At 49.9% G+C, this 18,739-nt stretch overlaps 1 protein-coding gene across 1 annotated transcript in view; it reads left to right on the top strand.

Annotated features, from left to right (window-relative positions):
* Positions 1 to 13,153: 13,153 nt before the first annotated feature.
* The window catches only part of ANO2 (anoctamin 2), a 312,785-nt gene continuing 307,199 nt past the window's right edge, over positions 13,154 to 18,739 (top strand). The window contains exons 1-2 of the mRNA XM_047066263.1: positions 13,154 to 13,174; positions 13,691 to 14,017. Coding sequence (XP_046922219.1) covers positions 13,154 to 13,174; positions 13,691 to 14,017 — 348 coding nt within the window. The remainder of the gene's footprint in view (positions 13,175 to 13,690; positions 14,018 to 18,739) is intronic.

Genomic DNA, 18,739 nt, shown 5'->3' with positions numbered 1-18,739 from the left:
TATATAGATTTACACACTTGCATCTCCAGTGTGTAAGGCTCTGAGGTCTTCCAAGTTTCAGCATCTAGGGAAGGACGGGGGTGGTAAATGCTTATTAAATGGTTTTTGAACGAAGGAATGAATTTTTAAATTTATTTTTATCTGTCTGGTGCCAGAGTCCCCAGATGACGATGATGATGTTGATAATTACAGAGATAAGAACTACTGTTTACTGAACATCCGCCCTGTGCTAAGGTTTGCAAGCGTGATCTCATTACTTTGCTAAAACATTTATTATGTTTCTTTTAATTTAATCATCATAAGTGTACTCTTTAATCCCCATCCCCTATCTCCCCCGCCATCCTACCCACTTCCCATCTGGTAGCCATCAGTTTGTTCCCTATAGTTAAGAGTCTGTTTCTTGGTTTGTCTCTCTCTCTCTCTCTCTCTCTCTCTCTGCTTTTCCTTTGCTCATTTGTTTCTTAAATTCCACATATGGGTGAGAACATATGGTATTTGTCTTTTCCTGATTGACTTATTTTGCTTAGCGTTATACCCTCTAGCTACATCCATGTCATTGCAAGTGGCAAGACTTCATTTTTTTAGTGGGTGAATAATATTCCGTTATATATATACATACACACACGACCACACACATGCATACACACACCACATCTTTTTTGTCCATTCGTCTATGATGGACACTTGGGCTGCTTCCATAGTTTGGTAAGTGACTCTGCTATAAACATATGGGTGCATGTATCTCTTTGAATTAGTGTTTTTGTATTTTTTTTTTGGTAAATACCCAGTCGTGTAATTCCTGGATCATACAGTAGTTGTATTTTTAACTTTTTGAGGAACCTCCATACAGTTTTCCACAGTGGCTGCACCAATTTGCATTCCCACGAACAGTGCAAAGGGGTCCTTTTTCTCCACAACCTCGCCACCACTTGTTGTTTCTTGTGTTGTTGATGTTAGCTATTCTGACAGGTGTAAAGTGATACTGCATTGTGATTTTGATTTGCTTTTCTCTGATGATGAGTAAGGTTGAGCATCTTTTCATGAGTCTGTTGGCCATCTGTATGTCCTTTTTGGAGAGATGTCTCTTCATGTGCTCTGCCCATTTTTTAATTGGATTGTTTTTTGGGTATTGAGTTGTATCATTTCCTTATATATTTTGGATACTAACCCTTTATTGGATATGTCATTTGCAAATATCTTCTCCCATTCCATTGGTTGCCTTTTAGTTTTGTTGATTGTTTCCTTCACTGTGCAGAAACTTCTGATTTTGATGTTGTTCCAGTAGTTTATTTTTTGCTTCTTATTTCCTTTGCCTCAGGAGACACATCTAGAAAGATGGGGCTACAGCCAATGTCAGAGAGATTACTGCATGTGCTCTCTTCAAGGATTTTTATGGTTTCAGGTCTCACATTTAGGTCTTTAATCCATTTTGAGTTTATTTTTGTGATAGTGAAAGAAAGTGGTCCAGTTTCATTCTTTTGCACGTGACTGTTCAGTTTCCCCAACACCATTCGTTGAAGAAACTTTTTCCCATCGTATGTTGATTCCTCCTTTGCTGAAGATTGATTGACCATACAATTGTGGGTTTATTTCTGGGTTTTCTGTTCTATTCCATTGATCTATGTGTCTATTTTTATGCCAGTATCGTAGTGTTTTTAATTAGTACCACTTTGTAATGTAACTTGGAATCTGGAAACTTCCAGTTTTGTTTTTCTTTTTCAAGATTGCTTTGGCTCTTCAGGGTCTTTTGTGGTTCCATACAAATTTTAGGATTGTTCTAGTGCTGTGAATGAAGGAATGAATCAATGCTGAGTTGGTATGATAACAGTTGGCCAGTGGATTCAATTGCTTCTTTTAAAAATATTAAAAAAAACCTTTTAAAAAATTTATTTATTAAATTAGAGGGAGCATGGGAATGACAGAGAGAGAGGGAGAGAGAGAGAATCCCAAGCAGGCTCCACACTGTCAGCACAGAGCCCGCCCGATGTGGAGCTTGAACTCACAAACCACAATATCACGACCTGAGCCAAAATCAAGAGTTGGAGACTTAACTGACTGAGCCGCCCAGATGTCTCTAAGGTGTCAATTTAGAGGAAGTTGCTTGCCTTTCTGTTTGTTATGGCAGATAGACGAACTTCTAGTTCATCCATAAACTATCAAATCATTCAGGCACATGTTAACTACATTTAATGACATTTAGCGTTTGCATTTACTTGGATTGTGTAGAACCCATTCCTACCCCCTTTGGCTCTCAAGCTGGCATTATGATCCAGGTTCTACAGTGTGCTTTGGTAGTCGGGGAGCCACAGCAAGGCCACATACGTGGAGGGTCTTAGCCCTGGTTAAAGCACACACTGCTTCTATAGCCAGTGGGCCAAAGCACGCTCATGGGTTGCCAAGCATGGTAGCTTTCTTTTCCTTCTCCAGTAACAGGCTTCCCTTGCTTCTGGGTTCACCTGGCACCCAATTTTTTTTCAACACCCAGGCCAGGACAGGTCTCTAGCTCTAAATGTTTATCCTGGTCGTGCTAAGTGGTGCTTTGTTTTATTTGACCTAAGCTTGCTTTATTTACCGTCTAGGTAGTGTGCCTTTCTTTGATATGTCAGGACCTTGCGACTAGATCTCTGTTCACGCTTTTGATTCTATAGACCAGCGATCTCAACCCTGGTGGCACAATAGAGCACCTCAGACAAATTAAGTCCAAATCTTGAGGTGGGGCCCAGACATCAATATTTTAACTTTCTTTGGTGATTCTAATATGTACCCAGGGTTGAGAAGGAGGTCCCTGTCTCCACTGGTCCTCATCTTTCCCAATTGCTGAATGCTAATATTTAAAAAAAATTTTTTTTAATGTTTATTTTATTTTTGAGAGAGAGAGACAGAGTGCGAGTGGAAGATAGTAGAGAGAGAGAGGGAGACACAGAATCTGAAGCAGGCTCCAGGCTCCGAGCTGTCAGCACATAGCCTGATGCAGGGCTCGAACTCAGAAACCGTGAGATCATGACCTGAGCCGAAGTTGGACGCTCAACCGACTGAGCCACCCAGGCGCCCCTGAATGCTAATATTTTTTTTAAGTCTGGCTTCCCACAACCATCTCTGCCTCCCCCACAGAGCAGCTCTTGTATGCTTCTATTTCTCCTTCTCCAGAACCACTCCTCCTGGTTCTGTCGTTTGGAATGTGGTGATCATAACCTCACTGATAGTCAAATGAGGACGCATCCGGTTTTAAGGAAGAGCAGTTTGTCTTTGGCATGGTCACCACAGCCGCCTAGTAGAGGTGGAGTCATGAGAAATTACCAAATGGGTCTCTCAAGCTGTTCCCCTACTAATTACTATGGGATCTCCAGTCCTTTTAAAAGTCTGACCTGACAATTCTGGGAGTCCCTAGGGGTGTCTCAGATGTGTTCATGAACAATTTTTTAAGCTTCTACTTCGTGTTAACCATCTTAGCTGACGCTTGATGTTGAGCTCCACCTTCCCAAGCTGTGGGAAGGCACTTGTCCTGCTCCCGAAGCCAATTATGGGCCAGTCCTCATGTTTGGGGCTAAGCATACAGGGCTGAACAAGATGGGCACTGTTCCTGTCCTCAGGAAGAGCACCGCTGAGCACATGAGGCTTGCTGTCTATATGATATAAATTTACTTATTTCAGTTAACCACACTGTAGCGGAGAGAAAGCTTTTGAGCAATTTCCTATCTATTATATGTGTATTTGGGATATCTTATAAAATCCTGAGGCGCATCCATGTTCCTCTTGTCTGCTGAATCTCTCTGTATCCCTCATATCTCATCCAGATCCACAGGCCTCTGCAGTCTGAGCAGAGCATTGTGATTGCAGGAGCTGTCTTAGGCTTTAGCCTCAGAGCCAGTCCGTTTTGGGCAGCAGAGATCTGTCCCACCTTCTTTGGAGAGCGCAGAATAAGGCAGAGCTCATCAATCTTGGTTATACCAGGAGGAAGAGATGAGAGGTAGGAGATGTTTGTGGACGGTGGAGGAAGATGGGGGACAAGGTGGGACTCCCCCAGGCATGACCAGGAGAGGAGCCAGTCACCCTCATAAAGTGGTGTGTATGTGTGCATGTGTGTGTATGTGAGCATATGTGTGATCTGTGTGGAGGGGCTGGAGGAAGGCTTGCATTTTGCTCAGCATTGCATCGTTCTGCTCTTTTCATGTTATTATACTTGCGAAACAGGTTACGATTAGCTAACAGAGCAGTTTTGATCAATTGCGTTGTAGACTGGCTGCTTCCTCCTGACATAGAGGGGGGGACATTGTCCCTTAATGTCATCAGCCACACAACCAACCACAGTGTAGGATGAGATGCCCATGAATAGGTTTCCTTTGAGGAACTCATCCAGATCCCAGTCCCTGGGTTCTGTCCCTGAGGGAAGCGCTTCCTGAAATGCTGCTGCTTTTCTTGACCTGGGTCTTCACTTGTAGGATCCTGGCTCTGAGCAATGACTATAAGTGATCTTTGTTAAAAGGCCTTTTTAAAGGGTTGAGAGATGTCAGAAGGGACTTACCAAGTAGTCTTGGTTGAGGAGAGATGTTTAGGGGCAAAAGGGAGAACAATTCCAAAGATCAAAGAGTAGGGATAAGAAAAAGCAGGTCGCCTTCTTCTGGAAGCTGCTGGTAGTTTATTCTCTCTGATGTGTGTGTGTATTCTGTGTGTGTGTGTGTGTGTGTGTGTGTGTGCGCGCGCGTGCGTGAGAGAGAGAGAGAGAGAGAGAGAGACAGAGAGGTAGGGAGGGAGACAGAAGAAGGAGGTGGGAGGGAGGGAGGAGTGACTAGCAGGAGATGGTTGATATTAGCAGGAAAGAAGTAAGGGGCCTCATAGGCCCTGTTAAAAAGTGTGTACTATAAGCCCGAAGTGCCCTTTCTTTGCCCGCCCCAAGTTCTGCCACGTAGCTGGCCACCTATTGGGACTACGTGGGTGGAAGAGGAACACGAGGCGGACGCATGCCTTGTTCTCAGGAGGCTGATGACCTGAAACAGGCAAGCCCAGCAGCTGATTGTGAAGGACCATACAAACAATTGCCCTTCTCCCTGGAATCTCCTTTCCTCCCTTGCCCATTGGAAGATGCCTACTTGTCTTTTCTAGATGCTCCTCAAAAGTCACGTACTCTGGGAGGCCTGCTGGCTCTAAGCAGAGCTGCGGGCTTCTGCTACTGTAGTTCCTTGTTTATACTCCGGCCTCAGCTTTTCTCTTGTTCCTGAAATCTCCTTATTAATCTGTTCTCCTTATTAGTCTGCCTTCTTTGTGAGCATCTAGGGCAAGCCTTCTATTTCCAGTGTATTACACAGCGCCCAGGAGGTTAAATGGTCTGAGAAGAATAGAGATGTGAGCAATGGCATATATGTACGCTCCCCCACTCCCCAAGAGCGGCCAGGTGTGGTTGGAGCATGGCATGTGGTGTGTGCATGGGGCCAGGAGGCTGGAAAGGGTAAGCAGGCCATGGATGGATGTTAGGAGATGAAACGGTATTCGGCTAGGTAGGCAGGGCCCAGATCATGAAAGGCCCTGCGTGCATATCAGACAATTTGGTTTTCATCTAAGAAGAATGAAAGCCCCTGAGTGGGAGTAACTCGGTCAGGTTGTGACCTGAGGATCAGCGGGGAGCCAGCTTAGTGGCAGGGAGGCCAGTTAGCTCTTACTTATCTAGGTTCAAGGTAAGGATCCACACTGGGGCTGTATCTTCATTAGGAAGGGAATGTTTGAGCATCGGTAGAGAGAGGGCTGTTTTTGAGTCAAGATAAGCAGAGCCGAAGAGGGAGAGGGCACTGGAAGATCATCCCTCTGTTACTCTGGCCACATGCAGAGGCCCAGAAAGGTACTGTTTAACAGGAACTCTGGGGTAGAGAGTAGGGTGAACAGCAGGGCCATTGCAAGGTCCAGATTTTAAGTGTGGAGGCTCAGATTTTGCCTGTCAGATTCATGTAGGAAAACAGAGTAAGACCTCAGCATAAAAGTTGATCCTAACTGAAGTGCAGTCCATCTGTCCCAGGATGCTTGGGGAGGGTCCAGGTGAGCGTCCTGAAGGCACCCAGGTCTCTCTGAGGCCCACCAGGAGTCTTGTCCCTGGCCTAGGAGAGCGTGGATGTGCCATCTCCACTCAGGGCAGCCCTGGCCTATCTGGGTTTGCTGGAAGCAGTGGCCCCGAAAGGCCGGTGAGAGAGGCGGCCCTGTCTTTTGGGGCACCCACACTTGCCCTGCCAGTGGTTAGTAGTGAGGCAGTAACAATGCCACGAGGGAAGCTTCGAGGAAGAGCCGTGCTGCCTGGAGGTCCTGCTCCCACAGGAAACCACCTCCTGCTATTCTTTCTTGGAGGCTCTGGAAACCTCCTAGGGCCCCAGTGACTCACCTCACCCTCCTCCGTGCCCGGTGAACCCACTTCCTGCTCCCCGTCTGTGCAGGCTGCTGCTGCCTTGCTCTTGACTGTGCCTCCGGGTCCCTTTGCTCCAGTTTTCCTGCCATCAGCTACTGCTCGAGCTCTTCTCACCACCCCCCACCCGACTCCCCACAGTCTGCTCCTGCCCGGCTCCCCAACTCAGGGGCCCCTCCTTGCTCTGATCCTTGGCTGTGACCCTGAAGGTTCTTGCCAAACTGCCCGAGAGCTGAGGCGTGAGTCGAAGGGTCCGGATCTCTCCCTGTGGCAGCTCTCCCCTCACCCAGCGTGGGGTAGCAGTGCCCACCACTAGAGAGTATTCCTCACAGTGAGACCCCTGCCCCTGGACCCCTGCAGGGCCAGCGGCATCTCCAGAGCCCCTGAGAGTCTTCAGAATGCTTTCATTGTATCGCTTGTCTTGGGATGCCAGCAAGGGCTCCCTGTACTTTGCAGTGTATTAGCTTCTCAGCCAAGACAGCCAAGAGCTAAATGGGGGAATGGGTGTTGGAAGACCCTGGTGGTGGGTGAGAAAGTGCAGCACAGAATGGGGACCATGGCTGGGTGGGGCCTTGGGTAGGGTGTGAAAGGGCAGGCCATGGGAGGACCCCGAAAACAAGCTATACCTGTTTTTTCATTGAGATTTGGGCCTCTCCCTGCCTATAGTCTCTGTTCTTTTCCCTGCAGATCTCTGATCCTGCTCCTTCTTTGTCTGCTTCTATAGCACAGCCTGAGGTACCTGCAGCCTTTCTGGGTGGTGGAAATTGGATCCTTCTAGAAGAGACAGAGTACACCCCTGAAATAGTGGGTTCTAAAGGATAAGAGGGGCGCCTGGGTGGTTCAGTCGTTTAAGTGTCCAACTCTTGGTTTTGGCTCAGGTCGTGATCTCATGGTTTGCGAGTTCGGGCCCCACGTGAGGCTCTGTGCCGACAGTGTGGAGCCTGTTTGGGATTCTCTCTCCCTCTCTCTCTGCCTCTCCCCTGCTTGTGCTCTCTCTCTCTCAAAATCAAAATAAACATTAAAAAAAAAGGATTAGAAAGTGTGTGATGGTCCCAGATGAGAAAGGAAGTTGCAGTCATGGGGGATAGACAGCTGCCTAGTCCAGAACTTCCAGGAGGAGGTGAGTAGTCAGCAGGCAGGTGGGTGGCACAGAAGGGGAATTCTGGGGACTTAGGGCACAGTGACTGGAATGGAGCAGAGAAATCGGGGCGGGCAGGTGCAGATGAAGGGGGCGGGCCCTGAGCCCCGGAGTAGGATTTGGTAAAGATCCCTCACGTTTTCTGTAGCTCACGTACTTCCAAGGAGTTGTAATCTCTTCTCTTACCGCATCATCACACTCACCCTGTGAGGGAAAGATATGGTAATGACACCCCCCTCTCAATCACGGAAGTAAAATGTGCAGAGAAAATACATTATTTTTCTGAAATTCTGGCAATGCCAGGCCTAGGCACCAGGGGTCCTCCTGCTCAGTGTGGGGCTCATTGTGTAGTGGAGTGCCATTGGCTAGTCCTGGGAGGGGGGGTTGTAGAGTGGGATGGAGAAGGGTGTGGCTGTCGACCTAGCACTTCTCAGTTGTCTGTAGAGCCCACCCCTGTGGGACGCTCATGTCGTCCCAAATCACAGCCTGCCTTTTAGTGACTTTCTTATTCCTGGACTGCAAAAGACTGTCTGCCGTGGACCATTCAGACAGGCTGCAGGTCCTCCAAACATCAGGTTGAGACTAGAACACTGCTCTCCTCCCCTTCGATTCCTCCTCACCCTCAACAAGTGCAGCTCCCTCCCCTTATCCCATGGCCCTGGGTGCCACTGTGCTTCAGCGTCTTAGCAAATGGAGCAGATAAGAATATTTAGAAAGACTCTAGTCTCAAAGAGGGGAATGGGAAGGAGGGTGAGGACAAGGCTGGAGAATGGATGCAGCACCTTTCAGTTCATGGTGAAGGTTTTCTACTCTAGCAGTGGGGAGCCACTGGAAGGCTTTCAGTGGGAGAGTGGGGCGGTGTGATTCGAAAAGATCCCTCCGAAGATGGCGGGGGAGAATGTCTTGGGACAGAGGTGGATGTGGGCAGGGTCTGGTGCCAAGCTGGGGTTGCCCTCTGTCCATGTTTAGCGGGAGGCCCCTGGTCATTTTCATCTGGTTACACTTTGACTAGGTGAGGAAGGCCTTTCTTTCCCCCACCCCAATGCTCCAGGAAGTTTATGAGGGTGTGATTAGTTGAAAAATGGGCTAGTCCCATATGGGGGAGTCACTTGGGGGTGGTCAGATCTGGGCAGAAGCTCGGAGCACAGGAGTTCCTTTGACTAGACAATCAGTGGGCTGCCACCAACAGGTTACCTTTATTCAGTGACACCAGCCAATAAGTGCCCCACTCTTTGTAGTTCCCTGCTGACCAGTGGAGTCCATTGGATAAAGCTTGGAGGCCTTCGTCTGCTGACTTTACATGTGTCTGTGTGTCCCCTAAGCCCTCCCTGCACTACCTCAGCTTCTGGAATTTAAGTCACGTATGAAGTGGAAGCAAATTAGCTTTGCCTGTAGTATCTGACTATTTCTGTCTTATACCTTGATCAGTAGCTTCTCGAGACAGGAATGTGTTACTTCTGATTTTCTGGGTCCCTAATGGCCAAAATAGCAGGTGGCCCACAGCTAGACGAAGAAGCACATTGTAGCCAGAGGGAGGAGCATGGGTAAGACCCTGGGCCGGGAGGGAGTATGGTGCATTCCAGACACTGCAAGCAGCGCGGTATGGCCAGAGCTCAGAAACGCAGAGGGACATGGGGAGAGATGAGGTGGAGACGTGAGCGGGCCAGGCTGTGCAGGGGCTCACAGCTTGAGAGTGGTGGGAAGCACCAGAAATCTCCACACACGTGGGTGTCATAGCGAAGTCGACATTTTGAAAGGACCCCCTGGCTGCCTTTGGAGAACGGTGAAGGAGAGCAAGGGTGCATGGAGTAGGCGCTATTGGGAGGCTGCTGGGGTTATCCAGCTGAATAAGTGTGGTAGTTTGGGCTAGGGTGGTAGTCATGGAGGTGGTGAAAAACAGATGGATTTGGGAGATATTTCAGGGCAAAATTCATAGGAGTGGTGACACATTGGCTGTGGGGCATGAGGGAAGAAGACTCTGGAGGCTGCCTGTAGATTTCTGGTGTATGGACTGAACGTAGTGGTGGCATTCATGGCCATAGGGAATCCTGGAAGAGAGTCATCTTGTAGAGCAGATTGTAAGTTTGGTTTTGGAGGTGGAGGTTTTGAAGGGGCTCTGAAGCATCCAAGTGGAGATGCCAGGTAGGCGGGAGGATGTGTGGAATCAGAAGCTAGAAGAAAGTAAGGGTTAAAGGCAAAATGTTGAGGGTTATGGGGACGTAGGTGATCATTAAGGCCATAGGAGCAGATAGAGTATCTAGGAGGGCATAGAGGGCATAGGAGCAGATAGAGGGCACGGGTAAGAGTGTAGAAAAAGAGTGTAGAAAAGGGTAAGAGTGTAGAAAAGAGGCCCCAGGTCCAAGCCTTGTGAAAATCCATCCAGGGTATCCAGAAGTGGGTGAGCCATGCCCTTCAGGGCACCCATAACCCAAGAAGGCAGCTAATCCTGAACACCCAGGGATCTGTTTTGCAAGGCATCATGTGCCAAGAGCCAAGTAAATGGTCAACGAAGGAAAGATTATTTTCAAATGTGTATCATGTTCCATAAGCTGTGTATGATGGCCTTTACTTCGGATCAACCCCAATTCACCTTTTTTCAGCTTCTTAGAGGATTCCTGTGGAGCGTGTTCACCTGCTCTATTCTTCCTGATGCCCAGACATCGCTCACATCCCACCCCCGAGCCCCCCAACCCCTCCCCTCATCTGCCACCGCAGCCTTCATTTCATGGTGTAAGCCAGCTCTCTTGGATCTTTCCACCTCTGTGTCATTACTGCATGGTATGTCATTTGCAGCTGAAACAACTCAGCCATATGCTGTGTTCTTGTTGGTTGGGAGAAAAGGTGGGCATAAAAGCAGGGCCTCATGCAGCCATGGTCTCTGTGTCAGAGGCAAGCAGAGGTTGCTGCTGGGATGGCTGGTGGGGCCCCGAAGGCCAGCCTCAAACCCCAGGTTGTACCTTCAGGAGACTGTGGCTCCTGGATAATGGTTTGACCAAAGTTTTGGGCTGACTCTGAATATGAGCTATCTTGAGTCACAGGTGTGAATATGAATATGGCTGTCAAGGATGCTTGAGTGAACGTCACCTTTGTCATCTGCCCAGTTATACATCAGTTTGGTCTTGGGCTCCTTAGACATGCATCTGAAGGTTTTCAAGCCGTCTCTGGGCTGTAGAGCCCTGTTCTCAATGCTGCCTTGGGCCAGATGGCGGGCAAGCATGCAGAAAGGCACAGGGGGAAAGGGATGAGGTGAGACTAAGGACCGAGGAGAGAATCCACTCCCATGATGTCTTGAACTGCCCCCTGTCGCTCTACCAGCATGCATACCCACTGTTGCTTTTCTGTGTTCTCTCTCCTGCCTTTCAGAAGCTGTCCACCCTTTGAGACCAGCTTCAGGCTCAGTTCCTCAGGAAGCCTTCTAGCCTTTCTGGTCTTCCACAATACGGACTAGAGCCCACAGTATAGAAGTAAATTATGAGAGCTTTCCTCTGCTGGTCTTCATTGTGCTTCCTACCTGCCAGGTCTGTCCTCATAAAGAGATGATAAGATTTTCCAGTGTAGGGACCAAGTGTCCTAGGGCTCCTGAACTGTCCAGCAGAGAGCTGGGCACCTAAGGGGCTGCTCTACAAGCTGGTCACTGATCAGAAGCTCTCCTTCCAGCTGCTTTTTGTTCCTTCATTCATTCAGCAGGTGCTGAGGGCTGAGCTGGATGTATATGGTATGATTTCTTCTTACACGGAGCTCAAAATGAAAATAATAATAATTATAATAAGCACCTTTTATTGCCCACCCATGGGCTGATGACTGCCCTGGGTGTTTCGCATGTACATCTCTGCTTTGGATTCTCACTACAACCCTGCAAGTGTGGGATTCTCATGTTGCAGTTGAAGAAACAGGCTCAGAGAAGTCTCAGAGCAAGTGGCAGAGCTCAGGGTTAGGCCCAGGTGCACTGGGTTTGCTGCTTTGCTGGAAAGAGTATTTCTCAGACGCAGGGACAGATCGAGTCTCATCAGCCTCGAGGCCCTGGCAGCTAGCTCATGGCCCCTGCCTGGGGCTTTTTGGTGCAAAGCGGAGTGTTTAATGCTTCAGTCCCCTCCAGTTGTGACATTCTGCAATTCTGTCACCAGCCTGGGTCTTTTCCCTCCAGGGGTGAAGCTGAAAGTTCCCTGAAATAGCACTGCTGCTCCCGCTGTGGGTTGTTCGGGGGCTGTTCTGGGGAGGGCCCAGAAGGGGCTGTGGAGCTCCGAGGCCCCGGTGGGGGCAGCAGGTGCATGGGAACCCCTCAAGGGCATTGGAGGCAGTGCTTTTGTCAGAGCCCGGCCCTGCCCTCAGGGGCCCCACAGTTGGTCTGTCTTCCTCTCTGCTCTCTCCTCGGGCCATGAGGGCTGCCTGGCTGCCCTGGGAGAGGCCCCAAACTCAAGCCTTTGGCATTAATTCAAGGTGTCTCTCCAAGGAGTGCTCCACTTACCCTGGCTCGCCGGAGCCACCTTCTCTTGTTTGGGAATTATAAGAGGTTATGACACCCATCATCTGAAGGGGCTCCTGCTGGTGGCTCCACGCCCAGTGTGCGTGTGTGTGTGCATGCGTGTGTACATAGCGGCTGAGACCCTCTTCCCCCCTGGCTAACCAAGGCTGTGAGGAGATGTGGCCTTTTTCTTAGGGACATCCCAGTTCCCCTCCCATCAGTGCCTCAATTTCTCTGTGTCCTGGGTTTTCTGTCACCTGAAGCTGCTTTGCCTCTTTTGTCTCTTCCTCTCACAGATATCCCCCTGCTCCCTGGCTCCCCACGCCGGCTGAGCCCTAGGACAGTGGCCAGAGGTGGCCAGGGCCCCAAACGTGGCCAGCAATACCTCAAGGTTCCCGGTTCCCAAGCCCCGGGTCCACAGGGCAGTTCTGACCATGACCGAGATTCTGGCCCGCCCTCCGGTGGAGGGAGCTCCTGTGGCAGCTCGGTGAGTGCTGGGGTGGGGTAAAGGCTGGCCCTGTTAGGGGCCCAAAGGGCGCCTCTTGACTGAGACACTCTCCACCTGGGGGGCAGGGGTTTGTGTGTGTGTGTGTGTGTGTGTGTGTGAGAGAGAGAGAGAGAGAGAAAGAGAGATCTCCAGGGTTTTTCTTAGGGCCTTTTCCTCTCTCTCTCCAAGTCATGGTGGCACAGTGTCCCGACTATGCTGGAGTCTTGTGGTCAGAGGACAGGGAGAGGGAGGTGTGAGGCCACGTGAGCCCACCTGTTGGTCTGCAGACTCCTTGGCTCCCCTCACAGGTCTGAGGAACCAGACCTCTGCCGTGGTGGCTCCGAGGCTCTCCCCTGTGGCTGGTGCTTCATCTGGTTGCCCAGGTGACCTCCCAGGTGGCTGCAGAGGCAGCTGGGTACCAAACCAGTAATAAACAGGGAGACGCCCAAAGGGAGGGAGGCAGGTCCCTTGCCTGCTCCGCCTTGTTCTTTCCCCTCCTCTTCTCTCAACCTCCCACCTCCAGGCTGGTCGGGAGCAGAAGTCAGTCCCCCTGCTGCCGTCCCCACTGGTGGCTGCAGAGGAGGAGGAGGAGGATGTGGGGCTGTGAAGGGGCATAGTATAGAGTGAATCCCCGTGGGGTGGGGCTGGGGTGGGCCGGGTGACAAGAAACTGGCCCTTGTTCCAATGGATCCAGAGAACTTGCCAGTGAGTAATCTGTGTGTGTAAGCGTGCATGCGTTTGTAGGCAGGCCGGCGGATCTGCAAGGAGATGAGTGTGCGTGGGTGTGTTACCGTGCATGTGGAGGGCTGCGTGTGCCAGAGTGCACTTGTGCACAGATGGGTGCAGGAGAGCTGGTGCAGACGTGCTGTGTGTCGATGCTGTGTGTGCGTGTGCAGGGGTGGCTCATGGCTCTGGTGTGCAGGCAGGTGCGGAAGCACAGGGCTTCGCTGCTGCACGTGTCGTCTGTGCATGTGAGCATACGTGTGTGCACGGATGCCAGGGCAGGAGTGAAGGCATCGGTGTCCAGGCTGTGGACATGTGGGTGGAGGGCTGAGTGGGCTGGGTATGGTGGAAGGACTTAGGCCACTGTGTCCTTTCACTGGGCCTGAGGGCCTTGCCTCCTAGTCCACCGCCCTGGGCCCAGAGCACAGGGTCAGCCTCCTCCATCTCTCACTCCTCCTCACTGGCCCTCGCTGTCTCTGTCCCGTTCTCTCCTGCCAGGTCATCAATAACTACCTGGACGCCAACGAGCCAGTGTCCTCGGAGGCCCGTCTGAGCCGCATGCACTTCCATGACAACCAGAGGAAGGTCGACTATGTGCTCGCCTACCATTACCGGAAACGCGGGGTGCACCCTGGCCATGGCTCCCCTGGCCCCTCGCTGGCGATTGTCTCCAATGGGGAGACAGGCAAGGAACCTCGTGCTGGTGGCCACGGTGACATTGAACTGGGACCACTTGATGCCCTGGAGGAGGAGAGGAAGGAACAGCGGGAGGAGTTTGAGCACAACCTGATGGAGGCCGGGCTTGAGCTCGAGAAGGATGTGGAGGTGAGGCTGGGCAGGTGGTAAAGGGTCGTGGGATGGGATGGCTTTGCAGGACTGGGGCCCTGGTGACCAGTGTCACCTGCCGGGAGTGTTGGCTTTGTTCTGGCATGTGGCGTGGTTTTTTTTTTTTTTTTTTTTTTTAAATCTGATGAGCATACAAGATTTTCTTGTTCAAAGACTTGAGGAAGAGCATTGGTACAGCTGGTGCCTCTGCCTAGGGGAGTCCCAGGTGGTGAAGGCAGTGATGGTGATGTCCAGCCTGTTCTGTGGGCATTGGCCTAGAGATTGGAGGCAAGACATTTCTGCCTTGCCTTGGTTTCTTCAAATGGTTTCCTTGGAATGAAGACCCAGATTGCCTGTGCAACTTTGGATTAAATTCCTCTCTAGGGCATATACTTCACTAAGGAATGTGCTTGCCTGAGGCCCTCTGAGGGAGATGATTAATTGGAAACTGAACATTGGACATATTTTATCAACTTGTGAGCTACATATATTCTCATCCCTCGTCAGTAGCAGCCTAAAGGAATCCATGGAAGTCCGTTTATCTACATATCCATCTGTCCATCTGGCCATCCATTCTTGGATCCACCCATCCATCCATTTCTTCATATCACAGTGATCCTTTAAAGATTACTTGGCCTAACCATCCCCTCTGAACTCATCTTCTACCCCTCCCACCTTCCTGTACCTCCTCCAGCCCATTGGCATTATCTTGGTTTTGTGTTGGTCACCCTTACCTCAGGGCCTTTGCACTGATTGTCCCCTCTGCCTTGGGCACCCTCCGCAGACCTGGGCATGCTCAGTCCCTCACTTCAGACCTCTGCCTAAATTTCACCTCTTTCCAGACATCTTCGTGACCATCCTAGCTAAAATACTCCCACCCTATCACTCTGTTCCTTGACCATGCTTTACTTTTCTTCATCACACTTGGCACTGCTACCTGAAACAGCATAATAGATCTGTTTTTTTATCTGCGCCCCAACCAGCTTCATGAAGGCAGGGGTCTTGTTTGGTTCACTTCTGCATCCTCAGCACTCAGGACAGAGTCTGAACAGTAAAGTCATGTAGTTGAATAAATAAGTGATCTCCCTGAATCTCAGGTTCCTCATCTGCAAAATAGGCAAATGCCCTGCTGGACTGTAGGTTTACATGCCCCAGCAATTGATGAGCAGTGAAAACATCTGGCACAATGTGCAATACATAGTAGGTGCTCAATAAATGCTCCTTAGTATTATTTTAAATATGAGTCATGCTGAGGGGTGGGGTGCCATTCTCATTAGAAACCTGTTTTGTAGGACTCAAGTTAATACTGTCCCCAAACTGGACAGGACTGCCAGGGGTCATTCATCCATTTCTCTGTCTCCAGGAGGGATGGCATGCGGCTCAGCTCAGACCCTTGCCCTGCTGATGTGTGCTGCCTATCTAGACCCTCAAAGTAGGAGCTGCTTCTCTCCTTGTTCTTTCCACCAATGCAGGAAGATTGTACTCTTTTAGGACTCATTGGGGCTCCCTTGATTTTCCCTTTTTGAAACCCAAAGTTCACTTGATGAATTGGGTCTGGTGGGAAGGTTTTTCATGTGGTAATGTGTTTTGAAGACCATGCAAGGAGCTTGGCACCACCACTGTGGGCACACCTGTCTCTGGGTGTCAGGGAGCAGAGGCCTGGGCCTTGTTCAGCCACTTAGTTGGGGCACAGCATCATGCTCAAGATCTCTTTACACAGATGTTCACATCCCAGGTCTGGCATCCAAGTTTCCATGTCTGTAAAAAGGGGGTAGCGATGTATTCTTCAGGAGGTTGTTTGAAGAGGAAAACAAGAGAAGTAAATTAAGTACTTAGGACAGTAATAGTGCATGTCATTACTGTTATTAATTAGAGTTGCCAGATTTAGCAGATTCAAGATGGCTAGTTACATTTGAATGTCAGATCAACAGCAAATCCGTTTTTAGCATACGTATGTCCCATGCAATATTTGGGATATATATGCCTAATGCTAAAAAAATTATTTGTTGCTGATCTGAAATTCGAATATAACTGCCCTGGCAATTCTTACGACTATTCTATCACTGCCCAGCTTTGCTGCCCACCAGCAGGTTCCATTTAGGTTTTCCTGGCTTTGGCTGGGAATTCAGAGGGCCCAGAAATAGCTCTTGGGACTGACCAGTGTTAGATGGGGGCATGGAGCGTGTCCTGGATGGTCATCCCTGGTCTGCAACCAGCACAAAGCGCCAACCTCCACACCCCTGGCCCCCCACCCCGGCTTCAAAGCCTGTTTAACTCTTTGGCCTCACGAGGCCCCTCCAGGTCACTCAGCAACCCAGAGCCCCCTCCACTCATGTGGCCTTTGTGACCTACTCTCCTGCAGTTTTGTCTCTCTCTCTCTCTCTCTCTTTTCTGAAAATTAATCATTGTTAGTTTTGGGACCTCTGATGCAAAGCGTTAAGTTAATGGCACTTGTCAGTCGTGGCACATTATCACCATTGGCGTACAGGGAGGACCCTCGTGTCATGTACTTGAACACCCGCCTTGATACTTGCCTGTTCCCTCCACAGGCAGTCGTTCCAGTGCAGTATGTTCCTGGGGGAGTGGATGGTGCTGTTCTTGCTTTTTAAATTTTTTTAATGTTTTAATTTTTTTTTATTTTTGTTAAATATAATTTATTGTCAAATTGGTTTCCATACAACACCTAGTGCTCATCCCAGCAAGTGCCCTGGCGCTGTTCTTGCTTTATGCAAGTTTTTCATATAAAAAGCGGACTTTATTGTTTAGAACAGTTTCAGATTTACAGAAAAATTGGACGGAGAGTTTCCATCTACTCTGTACCCAGTTTCCTCTACTATTAACATCTATATTAATATGGTACTTTCTTTTCTTTTCTTTCTTTCTTTCTTTCTTTCTTTCTTTCTTTCTTTCTTTCTTTCTTTCGAGAGAAGGAGAGGGAGAGGGAGAGGGAGAGGGAGAATCTTAAGCAGACTCCATGCCCAGCATGGAGGTCAATCTCACGACCGTGAGATCATGACTTGAGCCAACACTTAACCGACTGAGCCATCCAGGTGCCCCTGCATTAATATGGTACCTTTATCACAATTAATGAACCAGTATTGATATACTATCATTAACTTAAATCTCTACTTTATTCAGATTTATTTAGCTTCTACCTCCTATCCTTTTTCTGTGCCGGATCGCATCCCAGATGCCACATTACATATAGGTATCCTGCCTCCTTAGGCTCCGCTGGCTGTGATGGTTTCTTGAAACTGTACATGTTTTTAATTTACCTAGGAGGTACCCCGTTTTACAGCTCATTCTATTCCTGACTTTCCCTCTCGGCCCTGTATTTTGGGATCCTTTGCGCTCTGCATGCGCATCTAACCCAGTTTTCCTAATGGATGAGTAAGTTGCCGTCACCACAGTTACCCGATGACTTCCCCAAGCACGATGGGCACCCACGTGGCCTCCTACCGTGTGTCACCCCAACAAGATTGAGAAGGAATTGTCACCTCCTTCAGGGCCAGCAGTCCTTGATCTTCTCTGGTTCCCCCTCGCGCCCCTCCCCTGTGATGCCATGTTGGTGCCAAACACTGGCTGGAGCTTCATTAGCCGGAGCCCCCGAGCACCTCTCCTGGGGGCCTATGGGGGCCTGCAGAGCTCTCCTGTGCATCAGGATGCTCAGTCTTTGTCATGAGCTAGCAGCCTGGAGCTGGCACCTCCCGGGAGCAGGGCCGTGGCTTGGCTGCACCTGAAGGCAGCTTGGAGGGTGAGTGTGGTGGTCCCATCTGCTCAGCTACCCCTGCCCGTCTGGGCCCCGCTGTCTTTTAGGCTCTGGTTTCAATTCGATTTTAAGATAAATGGAGAGGAAATGGGTTTGTATCAGAGACCCATTAGAAACTATTCACTTAGCCTTATAGATCAAAAGAACTTTGTGTCCATCAAATTGTAGTTGATTGACTATCACAGGAGTCATTTCCGCCCCTGGTGGCCCTGGTGCATGCCTTCTGTTTGGTGCTCTGCATTTTCAGTCAGTGGGCGTAGTTCCATGTATGGACATTGTTCATGTTTTAAAGGCTGTTTAGTATTTATCAGGTGACAGTTTGCATATATGTTTTCTTACGTGTAGCCATCTGATTAGATTTCATTTGAAGAGGTTGTGCTGGAGATGCCTGTGGGTGGCAGAGATGCCTGCACCCTCACTGCCAATTTGGATTCATGAGGGCGACCTGCCTAGAGACGGGCATCACTGCCGAGTGGGAGGGTAATGCGAGCATTTGAGGGATTTACCCACCCAGGGCCTCCAGACGGGGCTGTGGAGCCGGGGGGCTGGCTGAGGCCTTCTGTGACACACCTCCTCCTACCCTGTCCCAAACCTCCTGCCCTGACCCGGACAGCCAGAAGGACAGAGACAGACACTCAGATGAACAAGGGGCACCAGGGGGCATCCCAGAGCGAGGCGCAGTGCTAGGCATGTGGCAGGCCTGGGGGCGGGGGGCATTTGTGGACTTAGGGTGGAAAGGTCCTCGCCCACACTGCAGGCCCTGAGATTCTAGCAGGCACGGCTCACAACTCCCTCTGTGTGGATAGCTGGACCTTCCAAACTGGGAATGGAGGAGAGGGCATTGACAGGGAGGCTAGGGGCCGCCTTGCTTGGGGCTAGCTCCCCTGGGATTAGGGCACCAGAGAACCGATAGCAGAAGCTGCCTTTATTCAGCCTGGTCTGGCATCTCCAAC

This window comes from Lynx rufus, unplaced genomic scaffold, assembly GCF_022079265.1.
Source record: "Lynx rufus isolate CCGP_SWC_20201006 ecotype Redwood Valley unplaced genomic scaffold, mLynRuf1.p SCAF_7, whole genome shotgun sequence".
NCBI lineage: Eukaryota > Metazoa > Chordata > Mammalia > Carnivora > Felidae > Lynx > Lynx rufus.
The sequence above is the reverse complement of the archived record's forward strand: the minus strand, read 5'-3'. Positions and strand labels throughout refer to the sequence as shown.